General features: G+C 37.3%; 1 protein-coding gene across 1 annotated transcript in view; it reads left to right on the top strand.

The window, feature by feature from the left end:
* LRP1B (LDL receptor related protein 1B) overlaps positions 1–18784 on the top strand; it is a 631162-nt gene that overhangs the window by 430445 nt on the left and 181933 nt on the right. The window contains exons 19-23 of the mRNA XM_066553313.1: positions 1475–1555; positions 2823–2990; positions 4623–4805; positions 11087–11287; positions 12736–12981. Coding sequence (XP_066409410.1) covers positions 1475–1555; positions 2823–2990; positions 4623–4805; positions 11087–11287; positions 12736–12981 — 879 coding nt within the window. The remainder of the gene's footprint in view (positions 1–1474; positions 1556–2822; positions 2991–4622; positions 4806–11086; positions 11288–12735; positions 12982–18784) is intronic.

Below are 18784 nucleotides of genomic sequence, written 5' to 3'. Positions count from 1 at the left end.
GCTGACTGCTGCTTTGCTGAGATACTGCAGAGTGTGGTGTGCTCTCTCTAATCAGCTGCTTCCAAACAATTAAGGATTTTAATAGTCACTTGTTTTGCAGGGCACTGGTAACTGCTGTGAGTCTGAGAGCACGAGGGTCAATGAGCTGTCTGCAGATGCAGAATCACAGAACATGATGCGTTGCAGCGTAGAAGCACAGGGTGCTTTGGGTTGGAAAGAACCGTAGAGACCATTTTGTTCCAGCCCCCTCCATGGGCAGGGACACTTCCCACCAGGCCAGAGCTCCACCCAAACTGGCGTGGAGCACTTGCAGGCATGGGGCAAAAAATGTAGTCTTTACATGAATAAAAATACCAGACCCAAAACAAACAAACAAAACCCAAAACCACCCAAACAAAAAAAGCAAGAACTTTCTGGAAGTAACTGACAAAGTGTTATCATCAATGGTAGCTTTTTTTCTTACCCTTTTCCACCCTTGAAGCAGGATAATCACTTCAGTTAAGTTCTTGGTGTTCTCTATGTAATTTTTAAATTAAAATTTATTTTATTTTAAATCTGTTATTTGATGAAGCTGGTTTGGTTTAGTGCTTCATCAGAGTGTGACTCTTTTTGAGCCAAAACTTTGTGAGGTTCAGTAAAAACAAAGTGATTCTAGTTCTCGTCCTAGGAGACTTTTATATTTATGTGGCATGGTTTAAAAATTTAGAAAAAACTCTTCAGTATTTCTCAGAGTGTTTAGCAGGTAAATAATAAATTCACACATCTACCTATGTCATTGGCTTTAGAAGAAAAAGAAGTCTGAAAAAATTCAGACTATATTTAAGTTACTCTATTCAGAAGCATATTAGATAATTATAGAAACAAATATGTGTGTTCAGTACAGATGATCCTTTGTGAATAATATTGTCTCAGATTTCTACTGCTGTACTGGAATGCTGGGAGGAATTGCTTGTGAAGGCTGACATTTTAATCTTGTATTTTATTATGCCAGTGTAGAGTAACTTTATTTCTTGGCTGTTCTTTTGCTTGGTACTTAACCTTCCCATTTTATAGTGCTCCATTTCCTGTCTCTTCCTGGCAGTGCTATTGCAATTGGAGAACCCTTCTGTAAATAAGCACATAGAAAATAGAGTTTGTATCAGTCATCAAGCTTTGGTTAGTCTTAAATATTGGCATAGTGGGAAAACCAGCCTTGGTCTGATGGCAATATAGGACCTAACCATTTATCAGAGAGGAATGAATTTCATGTTGATGAAAAGTAGAGTTTGGACAGTATTTACAGTTTGAAGCCATTTTATTTTTCTTTTTGGTGTCTCAACTTTTTCTCCTCTCCAGATTAAAGACCTGGAAGGTGCAAATGTTTGCTACAGCACACTTGTGTAATTTATGCATGCAGGAAGGTGACAGAATATTACTGAAGAGTAATATTCAATTATGTTAAATAGTTTTTATTTCTTTTTGAACACTTTCACAGAATTCCCAACATGTGAGCCACTAACTCAGTTTATCTGCAGAAATGGAAGATGCATTAGCAGCAAATGGCTCTGTGATTCAGGCAAGTATCAAGTCCTCTATATCTGAAATGAATATGAGAGATATCACATAAATACTGCTTTGATGTTCTTCTTTTCTGAGACTCGTTTTGTCAGCTTGGCTTGTAAGTGGTCAGAGAATAAATAAAGCATTTTAGAATTACTGACCTGACCTAGAAATCAGCAACACTGAAGATTCAGATAAGGAATGGGGCATTGGATATTGTAATGGGTACAAATACTATATTATGTAGAATGAAGTATGAGGATTCATTACTACCAAAAAAAAAAAAAAAAAGGAAAGCAAAAAAAGCAAAGCTATTGCTTTGGAAGTGTTTTCTGTTCTTAGAAAACAAGAAAACAACATGATTTCTGTGACCAATATATCTGATTTTTTGCTTTTTGTGGACAAGTTCAGTTAAATAAATAGCATCCTTGAAGACTGAAGGCCAGCAAAACTTTATAATGTATTTAGTTCTTTTGGCTGGAAAAGTACATATTTGAATGTTAAAATGAATCTCCTCTCAGAGCTTGTGGTGTGGAAGTGATTTTGCTCCAGTCCTAATAACATTGGGTTGGTCCAAAGCATTTGGTGTTCCTATAATTTTATTTGTCTGACAGGAATTTTTAGCTGTAAATGGACGAATTCCCAAAATTATCACAGTGTGCTGATGAATTTCTGTGCATGGAGACCCTTTAGAGTGTACCTAACATATTTATCTCCTTCTTCCCTTGATGACCACGATCAAATTACGGGAATTGCCTTAAGACCATTGTAATGACTGCAACATTAGAGTAATGAGAAACTGCAGTCCATGATTATTTATGTGCTTTCTCCACTTTGCACTCTCGTAAGCACATGGAAACAAAGTTTAATAGTACTGAAAAGAAATTTGTCAGGTTTTCATTTTGTTTTATATGAAGCTGTTTGTGTCTGTGATTAACTATCTTAGGTTATCACAGAGAATAAAGTAAACCAACCGTGTTTGAAAGCCTGGGTTTTTCACACACAGTTAAAGAAATTAAGAAAATCTACAGGCTTCTCATGCTTGCTGGTGTCTCTGATTGAATAATTGAGTAAGGGGTTAGACTATCCAAAATGACAGAGTTGAGTGCTGTTGGTAAATAATATTTAAAGTATTTTGTGCATTAGCAATGATTTGATGCCTGTGGGCAGAAAACATACTACTTTATTTACAGGTTTTTTTTGCCGTTTTCAAAATTATTTTCCCTCCTTACCTATTTAATTCAGAAATTTTATATTTTAATATTTAAAAATGCTGTTTGCAGATGACGACTGTGGTGACGGCAGTGACGAGCTGGGCTGTGTTCACTCATGTTCAGCTGATCAGTTCAGGTGTCAGAATGGCAGATGTATCCCAGGGCACTGGGCCTGTGATGGTGACAACGACTGTGGAGATTTCAGTGATGAAACCAAAACAAACTGCAGCAGGGAAGGTTAGATTTATTTATTTTTTTCCCCAAGTTTTTAATACGGAGAATAATTTGTTATAAATACCTGACCTCCAGCCAATGGGAAAAGAGGAGATGCTTTTAACCTTGGTAAAGGCTGGAATGGGAAATATGTCAGGTGCAATGTGATAACACAGAAGTGTATCATGAAGAGAAAAAAAACAAAACATGTATTACAAAGAGATAAGTTTTACAGTTTTACTTCAAGGAATTTTGCTAGATGTGGTGTTTGTCTTATTGCAGAGATGCATGCTGTCTAGGTGAAGAGACAGAAGCATTCTTTAAGTTATTGATATTTTCTGTTTTTTTAAATTTCAACAGTAATACTCTCATTTTTGTGTGATGTAAGTCTTTTTGGTTTTTTTTATATAAAAGTATTTTAACAAACTTCAGCCCTATTTAAATGCTAAACATTGTATTTATTGGGCTGGGGAGAGAAAGGAAGGATGCTTATGGCAAAGGATAAAGAATAATCAGATAAGAATGAGGGAATATCTTCCATATTTTCCTCTTAATGTTTTTTTTCTACAACAAAGTAATTGTACACATTGTTATTGGTCCCTTTCCATAACTTTAGATTTTAAATCTAGTTGGATACCTCATACAAATACATGAATTATCAGAATGTCATATTAATTTTATACATTCACAAAAGTAAATTTTATCTGATCAACCCACTTTTACCCCGTTCATTTCCATTTTAAACTTAAAGCCTTGCTCTAACTTTTTACAATAGAATACACAAATGTTGATTATGTAAGGGAAAAAAACCAACAAAGCAATGTTAAATAAAATAAAATATATATTTATAAGCAGTGCTATAAGAATTGATTCAAATAATGCTTCTTGGTACAAGCAGGGAAGTATAAGTATGCCATTACTTTGAAGTTCATGCTATTGTCGTTAGTACGTTATTAAATAATAGAAATACAGTTGTAATAGCTTGGGAAAAGAAAAGCAAGAATAAAATTGAAATGGCCATAAGCTAGAAAATGCTTAGAGAATTATGTATGTGATGAATAATTAAAACCTCCCAGTAATTATTGTTTGAAGCAGTCAGCACTGATTTCAGGGCTGCACTGAGTGAAGCCCCTTTGCTGTGGGGTTTGGAACTGCTCCAGCTGCTCCTGCAGTGCTGTGACAGCACAAACCAGCAGGTGTGGGGGCCTTGTTGGGGCACAGGTGGGACCTCTCAGGTTCTGTGCATTAGGAGAGGGACCTTGTTGGGTAAAAAAGGAGAAGGAGGACAGATGAGGGAAAGTAGCTTGAGGATTAAGCACAGGGTTTATGAAACACCAGGGAAACTTCATCAGCCTTGTTCCTTACACCTCCAAACTCCTTCCTGTCTGACAGATGTGAAAAAAAGAAATAAAAATTAGTATTGAGCATGTGCTGGAGGGGGAAGTGAAGGAAGTGAGGAGGTAAGAAAGAGTTTGTCTGAAGCTTGTGTTGAAGTGGTCAGTTATAAGGTGGAATAGGGTGTTTTGAGTGTTGTACTGGGGAACTCTGATTTTGGCTTGGGTTAGGAAGAGGATTCTAAGCCAGTGTAGACTTGGAATGGAAAAAAAAAACAACTCACACGAGCAAATTCTTCAATGTAATTCTTATTTTTCTAAGAAACTCCCTCTCCTGGAAGGTGCAGTGGGAGGGAATTTCAGTGCAGCCCTGACGGGAGCTGCGTTCCTGAGCTGTGGCGCTGCGATGGAGAGAAGGACTGTGAGGATGGCAGCGATGAGAAAGGCTGCAATGGAACTCTCCGGGTGTGTGATGAGAAAACAAAGTTCTCCTGCAGGAGTACAGGTAGGGGCTTGCAGATGCGTTTTCCTCTCACTTGCTCTGCGTGGGTTGGTGTGAGTTTGTGTTGCTTCATCTCATATCTGCTCTTTAACTGATGCTTAATACTCATAAGGTGAGGTTACCCATTGTATTCCTGCCAGGAAAATAATATTGATTTACCTGTCCTGTTTTCTGATTTAAAATATGAAATGGATGAGTTTTGAGATTACTTAAAGCTGAATCCACTCTCTATGATAGTACATCACACCAAATACTTAAATAAAGCACTTAATAGTACTCTGAAGTTCAGGTATTTTCTTCACTTTCCCCTCTCTGGCCCTAGAAATAAGTTGAATGAAACAGTATAGAGTACCTTGAATATTTGAAGAATTACAATTACAGCACTGGAAATTTGAAGTGCAGTATTGGAAGAAAAATACATTATTTGATTGTGTTTAAAACCAATTTTTTTTTTCTCTAAGTGTGCTACACTAAAAGGTGGGGTAAGAATGTGGCAATCATTGCATAAGGATATGAAATGATATAAACAAAAATGCTTAGATGGAACTTTTTTTTAAGGGAAAGTCCAGTTAAAGAAGAAATTAATACATGTCAGCACAGTATTAATATTTTTGTGATTTCTGTCAAAGCTTTGTGTGATATTAGGGCTAAAACAACTTCCACAGCAATATTTAAAGCTGTAAGAAGTAGGAATAGTGTTGCCATTGGACAACTACAAATATTGAAGGAAGGGAAAACCCATTCTAATGCCTGTGTTACAGCTAAGCATGATAGATGTGTCAGAGGGGATGTGTGATCTCTGTACAAAAGTATCTTGCTGTTCCTTGGATTTTAAAGTTATAAAAATCATGATGTCTTGAAAAAGAAGTATGGAACACTGAATTGTGTCTAAAAAAAACACATTTCCTTTTGTGTCCCAAAAGATGTGTAGAATAAGTAGCTGTCACATTAAATTTTTTCTATAGGTAAAAATGGATTATTCACTTCCAACAGAGTGGTCTGTTTCCTGAAACTGAGTGATGGAAACCCTGATACTGGAAATAGCACCAGGAGCAAGTGTGTTTCCTAGTGCCTAAATGGGGAAAAGCTAACACCAGTCCAAGTGGCCAAAGCACAATTATTAGAGGCAAGAAAGGTGAATAAATCTCAATAGATGAGGTTTATTTTCATCAGCTGCATTTGGAAATCTAATGAGACAAGATATTACTACTTTAGTTAAGAGAAAGCAAAATAGGTTAGAAGCAGTGTGGAATTCAAAATGGAATGTAGATTTTAGTTATTAGGCTTTGTTCCTTTCAGAAAAGCTTGCTTCTTAGGCTGGGTATTGGTTTCTTACTTGTCCTGAATGATTTTAGACACAGAGAATGGAAACCCCTGATGGTGGTAAGCTAAGATTTTCCAAACACAGGAAATAGCAAGGATTTAAATTCAGCATAATTGTCTGAATCAGCTGTTTTTTTTCAACAGAGAGCTAGAACTCCATTTCAAAGTCCACAGTCCAAGCTGCATTCCCTCATTATGTACGTCCCTATGTTTGTAGTAAGGGTAAAGGAGGGCACTGTCTCAGTGTACAAGGTGAAAGGTGATTTCTCTGGCTGTCACATAGAAACACAGGAAAACAAAAATTTTCATCAAAAATTTGCTAAATTCAAGGGTACATGGCTTTGATTTGAAGGAAAATGCAATTGTCCTTGTTTGTTGTTTGGAAACACCACTGGAGCAAGCAGTTATGACAGTCATAATTTTCTCTTTTGCAATATTCCTTCCTCCTGGAAGGAGCAAAATTTGGAGGAGGCATGCAGTAATGCACTGTAGCAGAAAACAGCAAAGGCAAATAAATTTTTGTTCAGCTACTTTTCCATTTGTTCCATGTGGTTTGGACAAAGGAGTAATAATGGGTTTACGAGAAATAGTTACTGGAATGTTCCAGAAGAAGTGCAATTTTCTCTGTGCACGATTCTAAAGAAATAATGCTGTCTGGCTTGCTCATTTATGGCAGTGTTCTGGCGAGGAGGCGCTGGCTAATTGTCCCCTCAGACACTGCTGGGTGGGGACATCTGATACAGAATGTGATGGGTCTGTGTAGGAACACGTGTGTGGAGGGAGCCAAAACAGCCAGTGCTTGAGGAGGGAAGGGGCAGCTGGTGAGAACAGTAATAGTGAGATGGTACTGCCCATTTTTTGCTTATTTCTTTCCATTTTGTGCCTGTAATTAGTAGCTGCAGGGTCTTTCCTTACTGTGGCTTTTGTGGCTTTGGCTGATGTTTCACAATGCCACAGGGATGAGTGCCAAGCTACAAAACCAGGGTTTGTCAGCATTCAGCCAAAAGGGATTTTTCTGCTTACAGGGGAGGTGATCTCAAGAGCCCATCATACCCAGCTCCTTTTCCAATATCCAGTTAAGGATCTATGGCAGAGTGTATTCTAAAACTTACAGAGATTCCCTGTTGTCATTTGCCTCTGGTAGTGGAACATTTTATTCCTAGCAAGTCATCTGACTCCTTTGGATATTAAATGATTTATGGGTCCCTAAAAGCATTATTTGTTGAATAAACAAATACTTTGCCTCTCCCCTTGCACATCTTCCATTTCTGTTTTGTGTTTTTACACCTTTATTATTTTGGTTGTTCTTGCTGGAACTGTCCAGCCTGGGCAGTCCTTGAGCTGCTGTATCCAAAGTCAGCCAAAATGCTGCAGGGTACTTGAGCTACCAGATTTCAGAATTGCTTTTCTAATTTTTTTTTTTTCAAAACCATCCCATGTTTGTTTGTAGTGATGTGTGATGAAAAATCTACTAGAGGTTGCACAGCAGTAGGATGTGAGAAGCAGTCATTACCTGATTGAGATTGACTACTCTTGGGCTGCTGCTAGCCAATTATTTTCTGGTTTAAAATTAGATTAGGCTTCTTTTAAATTAGACTAGATTAATTTAAATTGTACAAAGGTCCAACTTTCTATTTTAAATTCTGGTTCTGTCCTCCAAAAATTATTGCAGGCATGTACTTCAGCTCAATTTTATGTACTACATAAATTTATCCTTTTTATTCCATCTCCCTACTTATCAGTTAGTAGTGCTGCACCAAGAGCAGAATCTGTGCAATCTCACTTAAAATGTCATCTAATTACTCTAATGATCATAATAAAGTACTTCTGTGAAGACAAATGCAGAAGAGCCATGAATACTTCAGTTTAGTAAGCAGTACATCTGAGCTGTAATGCTTATTTGTCATACTTACTGTTATTTTTATTTTTTCAAGCAGCAGTTGATGGTATCCAACCATTTCTGATGCTACTCTGGACTACTTTTTTATACTTTGTTTTTTGTTTTTATTTTCCTTACATGTAATAATATATTAGAGGGGAAAAAATATTTTGAGGACAAAAGTAGTATTGGTTTGGAATGGAAAATAAGGACTATACATAGAGGTAATCAAATCAACGGGTGCAGATCACAGTGATGCTGGAAGATTATAACAAAAGCAGCACTGGTGCTGTCTGGATGAGTCCAGATTAGATTTGTGACCAAAGAATCTGGTGCTGAGGAAGGCTGGGAAGGAAAGGTTTTCCATCCAGAAATGTGATGAGAAAATTGGTAGTGTTTTTATCCTTAGTTCATGGCCACATTGTTTTCTGTGGTATCAGCTCTCTTCTTCTTTAGGCCTTTTTTTTGGCTTTTTTTTTTTTCCTCCTGTCTCATCCAGGAGTCATTCATAAACATCTGCTTTGTACTAAAATCTGTAAATTGAGAAATGACCACATTTTTGAACCAATGTGATTCAGTCTAAGTCCCATGTGTGTTCTACAGGACAAGTGAGATCACCAACCATCACAACATTCTGTTAAATGTGTCAGGTTGGAACATCCTGTAATATTGATGGGATGGAGATTGAGTCCATGCTATAGTTTAGGAAGGTGTTACATTACAGCTTTAGGCAGTAAGAACTATCTGCCAGAGGAAACTGTGCAATTAATGCTCCACCAAAGTAGTTTTCCTGTGGTTGAAGATATACTCGGTCAAAAAACCTCCTTCAGTATCCTGACAAAAACTGAAGGGGTGTATAAGTAGTTAATTCTGTTGATAATATTTGCAGGAAATCAAAAGCATTGGAGAAGCATTTGGATCAGGCTTTCCCACATAGCTGCTGCTCAGGCTTCCTGATTCACTGTGTTACACAAAAGAGCTTTGGAAAAGGGCAGATACAGCTATTGAGGCAATTAATTTATGATGGAATTTTACTAAAGAGGTTCCTGGAAACCAGAAGTGTGAGTTTCACTAAGGGGCAATAAAGGAAAAATACTTTAGTGAATTTTAACTAATGATTTCAAGACAGTCATAATATTTCATGAAGTCCATCTCTTCAGAATCTTGGCAAAGATTAATTCCTCGAAAGTATATTCTACTTAAGAACATGTCATATCTATCATAATGAAAGATGAATTTTTCATTATAAAACATATCTTCACTAAGGTACAAGAAAAGCAGGGAAACTGATTTTCTCTGTAAACATTTGAATGCATTAAAGATTAGAATAACAGATTAGGAGCACTACTGGAAGCAACTTCAATTTACTTTGGGATATGGTTGGTTTGGTTCATGTTGGTATTTTCCATTAGCTTGCATTCTACTGCTGTGTTATAGTAATATATAAAATCAATGAGCATTCAAGATAATAAAGAACAGGGACACTTTTTTTAAACACTTCTGATGGCATGCAATGATAAGCTGCATACATATAGTGCATACAGTTTTGTTTCCTCATGTCTGTGCAGTTCTGTCTTTTCAGTATGGGATATTTGGGACTTTGGCCACTAAAGAAAATGGTGCAAGATTTTCTTTCTAATTGCCACCCCTCCCTGTTTGTTTTCAAGCTGATTTTGCACTGGCAAAAATGATGTTCTGTTGTTTAAACCTCACATTCAGTGTAGTATGATTCTGAAGTTTCACTTCTTGCTTTTCTTCACCAAAAGTGAGAACAATCTCACATTTTCCTCATGAGTGCAGCAGAATCGTGGGTCTTTTTCAGTTTTCTTGTTTCACTGTCTTTTATCCCCTTGACTTTCTGTGAGGATATTAACTATTTTTGCATCAAAAGAAGACTAAAATGTCGAACCAAGTGCATTAAACCAATCTTCAACAAATGTGTCCTTTTAAGAAAACTGAAATCTGGTATTGTATAAGCTGGGAAGGGTGGGCAGGAAGTTGTGTCCGTTCATGCTGAGGAGGTTTGAACTTGGGAGTCTCAGGCTTTGCCAGTCAGTGCCTGGGCATCCCCCAGAATTGCTGTTAATGGAAACATTCCCAGGATCTTTTTCCCATTCCAATTGAATTTTTCTCTGAATAACTAATTCATGGGGAAAAAAAAAATCTAGATGAGCTTCATTAGCTGTGGTTCTATCTGTTCTCTCTCTATTAATTGGAAAATAAAATACATGACATTTCTGTTCAAGCTCAGTGTTATCAAAATTTGCAGCTAAACCCTCCTGGCTGTAGGTAGCAAGTAGAAAAATAGGTTAGGACAGGAGCACACATACACACCTGTAAGTGTCAGCATTCTCAGTTTTGGTTCTTTTCATTTAAATCCCTCCATTTGTTGATTCTAATTTAATACCTCCATGATTTTAAAGATTAAAACCCTTTTTCTAATCAAGAGGCTTCCTTGCCTCTCTAAACATTGATGGTCATTGTAAATTCCTTTTCTCCCTTTTGAGACATGATCTGAACACTGATTTGACAAAACGGAGGTAATTTAAGAAATTTTGTCTGCTGTAGCTATTTTGCCTAAAAGCTGCTCATTTATCTGACATCACTGGGGAATGGATTGTGTCTATTTCTAGAAAGATTTTTGCTTTGCACACCCATGCTAATTAAAAGTCGTGTATTGAAACATTGCTTCCATGGAGGGCTGTTGCTGTAGAAGATAAAAGAAGAGAGATGAAGAAAAGCAAAAATTAAAAATAATTAGGAAATTTTAGCATCATTTGGTGTATTTCACAGATTTTGAGGTTGTGTCCTGCCTGTATGCACTTTTGTGCAGCGCACAAATAAGTAGGGCTGGTGTTGTTTGGAAAATTAGATTGTCAAAAGTTCTGTGAACGATGCTACAGAGTATAAGTGCAAGTTGGTTTCTTTCTGCACATCAAAGAGGAAAAAAGTATTAATAGAAAATAATAATAATAATAATAATAATAAAAGAGAAATCTGTACATTGTTTTGAAGGTTTTTTTTTCCTCCTAAAGTTTGCCTCCAGTCTGATTTGCTGTGTTTATTGTCTCTTTTCCCCAAGGGAGATGCATTAGCAAAGCGTGGCTATGTGATGGCGATATTGATTGTGAGGATCAGTCTGATGAGGATAATTGCGAGGGCTATTTGTGTGGACCACCAAAATACCCTTGTGCTAATGATACCTCCATCTGCCTACAGCCTGAGAAGCTCTGCAATGGGAGAAGAGATTGTCCTGATGGATCTGATGAAGGCGATCTTTGTGGTACTTTTTAGACACCTTTTTCTGATTGCTCATGATGCTGCCTCTTGTGATAGCTCCTGTTGAGGAAAAGGTTCTCCTACTGAAATTTTAGCACTGGGGCCTATGTGAGGATTTTAGTTTAGTTAAAGTCATACTGAGTTTATGCTTGAAGTTTTAGCTTTCTTCAAATAAGGCAAAGGAGACAAGTGTTTAGTTTTCAAGCCCCTTAAAACGTTCCTGGAGGTAAACAATTTAAAGGGTGTCAATGTGTAGGAAAGGACTTCAGCTCATCTGCAGTTCTCTCCAACTACAGAACTTGAGTTCCTACCATAGAATTGTTTGGAAGGCACCTTAAATGTCAGTTTGTTCTGGCCTCCTGCTTAGGAGGGATACTTCTGTTAGACCAGGTTACTCCAAACCCCTTTCAACCTGGCCTTGGACACTTCCAGGGATGGGGCAGCCACAGCTTCTCTGAGGCCAAGGCCTCAGTACTCTCAAAGTCAAAAATTTCTTCCCAGTATCAAATCTAACTTGTCCTCTGTCAATTTGAAGCCACTCCTCCTTGTCCTGTCACTGCAGGCCCTTGTCCAAAGTCCATCTCCAGCTCTGTTGGAGCCCCTTTAGGCCCTGGGAAGGACTCTAAGGTCTCCCTGGAGCCTTCTCTTCTCCAGGCTGAACACTCCCAGCTCTCAGCCTGTTTACAGAGCAGAACTGCTCCAGCCCTCAGAGTGTTTTTGTGGCTTTCCCTGCACTGGCTCCAAAATGTCCCCATCCTTCTCATCTTGGGGGCCCCAGAGCTGGGTTCAGTCCTTCAGGTGGAGTCTCACAAGAACAGAGGGGAAGAATCTCCTCCTTTTGAGGTACAGCTTTGTTTGATGCAGTCCAAGACACATTTGGCTTTTTGGGCTGCAAGCTTCTAGGTCATGTTGTGCTTCTTATCCACTAACACCTCCACTTCCCCCCACTCAGGGCTGCTCTCAATCCATTATTTTCCCATTCTGTTCTTGTGCTTGTGATTGCCCTGAATCAGTACAGGTCCTGGTATTTGGCCTTGTTGAATTTCAGCATTCAGGTGGCACAGGCCCCACCTTTCAAGCCTGACAAGGTCCTTCTGGTCCATCTTTTCCCTGCTGCATCACTCACACAACTCTGTCTGATCAGAAACTTGCTGAGGGTGCCCTCAAACCCACTGATAAAGGTGATAAACCGTGTCAATCCTAACACAGAGTCCTGAGGATCACCACTTGGACATGGAGCTATGCCAAAACCTTGAAGGGTTCGGTAAAGCTAACAGATGAATGGTTGCACATCAGATAATTTTAAAAACAAGTATTAAATCTGTTTTAGAAATATAAATTTTTGTTTGCCCATCTTGGAGGCTTTTGTAGGTGTTTTAGTTGGCTTTGCTATATACAACCTAACTGGTAGCTTTTGCAGTCCATAATTATTGTTTTTCCACGTTATTTCAGATGAATGTTCGCTTAACAATGGTGGGTGTAGCCATCAGTGTTCTGTGGTTCCTGGAGGAAGAATTGTGTGCTCCTGCCCTGCAGGATTCAATCTTACTGCAGACAACAAAACTTGCGAGATTATGGATTTCTGCACCAAGCACCTCAAGTGTAGCCAAGTTTGTGAACAGCATAAAAATACTGTCAAGTGCTCATGTTATGAAGGCTGGAAGCTCAGTAAGGATGGAGAGAGTTGTGTGAGTACTGGTAAGTTGAAATTTGGTGCATGTTCAATATTCAGGATGTTAATAGCTGTGATGGCAATTTACTGAGAGCTTCTTTCACTTGTTATTTTTTCCTATATGTGAAATCCAGGCTGGGATTGCCCAAATGTGGGGTTGATTGCAATCTATGGACTCATTAAAACTGTCCCTATTCTTGATGTACAAAGGGATATTGAAATATTAGGATGTTGCTAACCTAAGAAGGCTAATACCAGATGTTTCTAGGAATGTTAATATGGTATAATTCTTAAACTGTTAGAAGTTTTATACATAAAAAAAAAACTATATATAGTTTTTCATGTACAGTTAATATAAATGGGCATATATGTATAAACACTGTTTTGCATTCTATATGGGAGATTTAATATGTATTTTTAAGAAATGGATCAATCATGATAATGATCAGTATTGGTTGAGGGTTTAGAAGGTTAATTTTGAATGTGCAATTATAAGCTGCCTGTTAGCATTCAATATTTAAGATGGGTTTTTTTTCCCTAAGGCATTCTGGCACTTGTTTTTTGGCAGCAGTAAGAGCCTGCTCAGCTCACTAATTGAGGTGAAAACCAACATGAGCCAAAACAGGAGAGGGGGATGTATTCCCCTTGTTGTTCACTCTTAATAAGTACTGAGGCATCATTTGGAAACCATGTTAGGGGAGTGTGTTTTTCAGGTGCAGTGTTGTGTGTAAAACAGAAACATGCATGTGCAATATAAACTGTTATCACACCTTTACCTCCCTGCTAGGGACTTAAAAATAATATTGAGTTTGCTTTCTACATTTTTATAATTCAGTTTTCTTTGATTCAGGATTCTTTGATAATTTTATTCTATATTGTCTCTATTCTTTCATAGAGTTTATCAACTCTGAACAGAAATATCTTCCACATTCTCTTTTGCTTATTTGGATATTTCACAATTCAGTAAATATGATTAAGATATTCTTTATTTATTCTTACTCAGCAGTGATTGCTGCCAAAGTTCTTGTTTTATGTCAGTGCTTTGGTCTGGTTCCCAATGAGTTTTGATTAATCTGATTTTCTATATTATGGACACTTCCAGTAACTGAAAAATAGTTCATTCTTATTGGGTTAGGGAAAGGAGAGGATTAAAGGAATTTAAGAGAGTGTTAGTAACTCATATGAGGAAAGCTTGAAACAAACTTTAAACCAAATCAGGTAGAAATGACTGATATTTGGAAACTAAATGGGGAAAAAAGTGAAGTATACTCACTTGTGGTATAAGATAAGAAAAAATAGACCACAGTTTCTTGGGTTTCTTAAGCCCATGAGATATTTCTGCTTAATGTTTACTGCTGTTGGTGAGAATCTGAAGTTACAAACTGATTTCTCCAGATTTGTTTTCAAAGAATGTAATACTAAATATATGATCTGAGACCTGTGGTGTCAGCTGATATAAAGAAAAATGATCCTTTTTTTACAAACTGTAATGATGCTACCCTAATGCCATCAAAGCTGTGACAAAATTATTCCATATTAAATATGGCATGTGCTTTTAGGGGCACAAATCATCTTGGCCCTTTTCAGTTTATTTAATTCAAGAGGCATGGGAAGTTCTCTGGAGGACAGATGCTCTGACACTTCAGTTGCTGACTGTGTGAAGGGCATTTTAGGAGAGTGAGAATAATTTTGGTTTCTTTTGTGAACCTGTGAGACTCAAAATGTCCCTATCATCTGAGTCTCTGAGCATGAGATCCTGAATGAACTTAGAATGAAGAAAATACTTTTATATCATACTATTAGAAATAAAGTTCAAAGTGACCTTATGAAGACAAGATGTCCCCCAAATGCCAAACTACTATTTCAACAATTTCAGTTGTTATGAAGTAATTCTTAGAATAGCCATGGTGATTTAAGATGCCTTGAACCAGGTGTGTATTCTATTAGAACAGTAACTTGTAATCTGTTTTCCAGGAGAAAAAATAAATTACTCACAAGAAAATGAGAACATTGCCCTTTACCTTTTTTTCCTCTATCTGAAATAGCATTTTCCCATGTATAAGAAACATTTCACAAGTACACAGCAATAACATGTGAACTTAGTATGCAACATATTTTCAGAATATGGTAAAAATATTAATTTGTGAGCCCATTAGAAGGGGTATATGAGTGCTGAAAATGCAGGAATTATGTGATTCTAACTTTTTTTCCTGATTGCATTTCAGTATCAGAAAGTGTGCTTGTCCAGGGAATCTAATGAATTGCCAGTGAAATATAATGAGTTACAGAATAATAAGTATATAGAACTAAAATGCTTGAATTGAGCAGTTCTTCTCTTTCCAGTTTCTTTTTCCAAGCCTCTCTTAGTTCCCTCTGTTGTATCTCATTTCTGCTTATTTTGCTTTCATTTCTTGAGCATTTTAAATGTTGCCTTTTTTCTCCTCCAGGCTTTCTACACTTTCCATGCCTCCTGTTTTCATCTCCTTTGCTTGTTGATGTTCTGGCATTGTGACATTACTGACTTCCCAAACTTTAAATGTTTCCTTTAGATTTAAATTTGTATTGATTGAGCTAAGAGTATGTTACAGAGCTCCATTATTCAGATGGAAAGTCAATACAAATTATATGTTTTCATTCTTGTGTTCCTGGTTTCTCTTAAAACACATTTCAAAATAGGTTGTGCTGATATATTGCACTTGCTCTTTTAAATGATGATAAGCATTCGGGAAAAAAACCAACTGATCTTAAAAGATATTTAAATTTCATACTTACATTCAACCTTTCAGACTGATATTTTAATAAATGTTAGATGAGCTCAGAAACACTTAGTTTAAAGTTGATTGTCAGCCTTTCCTAAGCACTGGAAACTGTTATAACACTTCATATATATGAATATATTGAAACTGTTATATCACTTCATATATATGAATTTTTTTTTTTTTTTTTTTTTTTTAATAGAGGATGGTCTGTCTGACTGTTTGATCTGTCTTAGCTGGTTTGAAACTCAAATTTGTTATAATTCCCAGATACCTTTCAATACTGAAATGGAGAGGGGAATAGTCCAATCCTCTCTGAGCTTCATCAAGCTTTTAATTAAGGTTTCTTTTCAGAATCTTTATCAAGTTATTGTTTTTCTTTAAGGTAATTTTCATAAAAGCACAGTGTAGATTACTTGCTGTGCTGTTGTTGTTACAGTGAGCTTCAATCAAACAATCAGGTTCAATCAGAATTTTTCCTAAGAAAGAATTTGAAATTTAACCCACTGAAAAATGTGAGGCATTATTCTTTATAGAATCTTTTTTGATGGCATTGTGGGGGCAGTTTTCTTCTAGCAGAGATTTATTTCTTTTACAGTTTTTCATGTAGCTTATACTTTGTTTGCCTCATATATTTTATATCCTAACCTTTGTGGTAAAAAAAATTGAGGCATTTATGAAATCACAGAGTGCAGAAATGTATGATTTTTCTCAACAAATTGATAAGAGTTTATTTTCCTGAAAGTTTTAAAGAATGTGATCAATAACCATTGTATTTATTTTAGACTTTACAGAAATTATTTTAATCAATTTACAGAATAAAAAGTATTTGCTCTCGATTTATAGAAGATTAATCAGGAAAATAACATCAAATTTTGAGTTTATTGGGTAATGGAAGCATTTTTTTTTTAATTTATTTGATTGAGCCTGAAAATCCCAATTCCCTGTAACGTAGCTGATTTTATAGAGCCATTGAATGATCAGGTTGGAAGGAAGATCAAAGCCCAGCTAATGCTGCTGCTGTTTATCTGCTTTCCAAGACCTTCAGGACACCTTCAGTGCTAAACTCCAAGTGTCCCAGGGGTGAAATGTTTTGTTGACTCACTCTCCTGAAAACTTTTGTTTTTCTGGGCTTTTTGAGTCTTCCTGGTCCAGTTTAAGCCTTTAATCCTTGTTATTTATACAGAAAACAGGATTTTTCCTGTTTTCATTTCATAAGCCTTTTATGTCTTAAGGGAATTTTACATGCCTCCACTCATCTTCTTATTCCAGTTTTTTAGACTAAGCAGTTCCAGATTGTTCATTCTTCCCTTACAGGCCATGATTTCTGAACCCCTTGGAACAGCTGCTCATTTCCACTTGTATTTCTGTACTGATTCACACTCCTCTTCAAGAGCTGTGCTCAGAGGAGGGTGCAGTGTTGCAGCCTGTTGTCAGCAGAGCTTAGGGTTTTGTTGTCTTTTTTTCAATTGTAAATCCTGTCAAGATCCCATTGAAGTTTAATCCTTCTCATAATTTGCACTGTAGGTTATTTATCTTAAACTGTGCTTCCTCTATTTTGAATGAAAAAAAAATTCTAACATAGCACAGATTTTTTTTTTCTCCCATTATGTTGTTAATTGCTGAGAATTACAAAAAAAGTTGATAGTGAGGATTATGACTTGTGTCCTTATGAGTTGGAATTGCCAAAAACCCCACAGATCAGTAGCCTCCTGTATAACAGTTGCCAATTAATCAGAATTTGGGAAGTTCCATTAAAGTGTGTCTCAAGTTCAGATAACTGGTGCTTGTGAAACAGGTCCTAATGTCAGTGATCCTGTTCTGCACTAAATTATTTAACCTCTGCAGAGCTTTGAATAATTTGCTTTGCAGAAAGTCGTTCATTGCTTTAACAGATGGGAGGGTCACTGGGAACGTTCAAGGCAGGTTGTGAACAAGTGCTTCAAGAGCAGAAACACAGCTCTTCTGAGCTGCTTGATTAGCCTAAAACATCACAGATAATTTAATGTGTGTGTGCAGTGGGTGTCAGGAGGAGAGGAGCTGCAGGAGGAAGTGAGCAGTGAAGTGTTCAAGGGAATGAGAAGGGATAAACTGGGTAGCTCTCAGGAGCCTTGAGAAGCAGGAGTATTGCCTATTGCCGTAAACTGCCAATAATCTTTTTGTCCTGGTTTAGGGCAAATTTGGTGGAGAATTTCCAAATTAGGGCCCCTCCAGTAAGCAAACCCCCATGGCCCCTCCCCCCAACTGGTTCGGGAAGGATTCCTCAGAGAGAAGTGGAAAGAACCTGTTTATTTAAAAGGCACAGCACCCCCCAGCACACAAAATGAACAATACCAGATGGCAACACTCTGAAAAGAGATGATAAATTCAGAAAGTCTCTCTTGGGGGGTGGTCACTCTGTTTTCAGTCCCTCCGGCACTGGGGCAGCTGCTGCCCAGAGTAGGCCCCACTAGGCCACAAGGTGCAGACTCTTGGTGTTTCCCAGGTCCCAGTCCGGAGCAGGTTCAAAATGGTCAGAAAAAGGAAAGGAGAAACAGTCCAGGAAGAAATTGGACAGTTTAGCTAAACTAGCTAATGAGCACAAGCAAGCAGAAGCGGAGCAAGAGCGAGAGAGAGCAAAGCGAAAAGCAAAAGCAGCAAAAGCAAAAGCTGCAGTCTCTGTGTCCTGCCAGACTGATAAGAAAACCAAAACAAAACTTTCCCTCTTCAGAGCCAGTCTTAAAGGTACAGAACATAATATCCAACATTAACAGAACACATGAATGGGGATAGAAGCATCATAACGTCACCCTAGGACACTTTTACATAAAGAAGTTTAGTTGTGTGGAAAGCAAGCCTCCCAGTATAAACTGTGTTTCACTCTAGGAGAAGGAACTCAGAATATTTTGGGGGGAGCAACTGCTTCACCACAGAAAAGGCTTGCTGTAAGAAAATATCTTTATCAACATGGATATACTGAGTTGATTCAACAGTTTATAGAATCCAATTTTTTGTCTTCTTTGTTTGTTTTATTAACACAGCTACTTGCTTGAAAAACCTTTCCTAATGTGTGGTAGAAGTATAATAAAAAAAA

Source organism: Molothrus aeneus, chromosome 7 (assembly GCF_037042795.1).
Source record: "Molothrus aeneus isolate 106 chromosome 7, BPBGC_Maene_1.0, whole genome shotgun sequence".
NCBI lineage: Eukaryota > Metazoa > Chordata > Aves > Passeriformes > Icteridae > Molothrus > Molothrus aeneus.
This window is presented reverse-complemented; position numbering and strand designations above follow the sequence as displayed.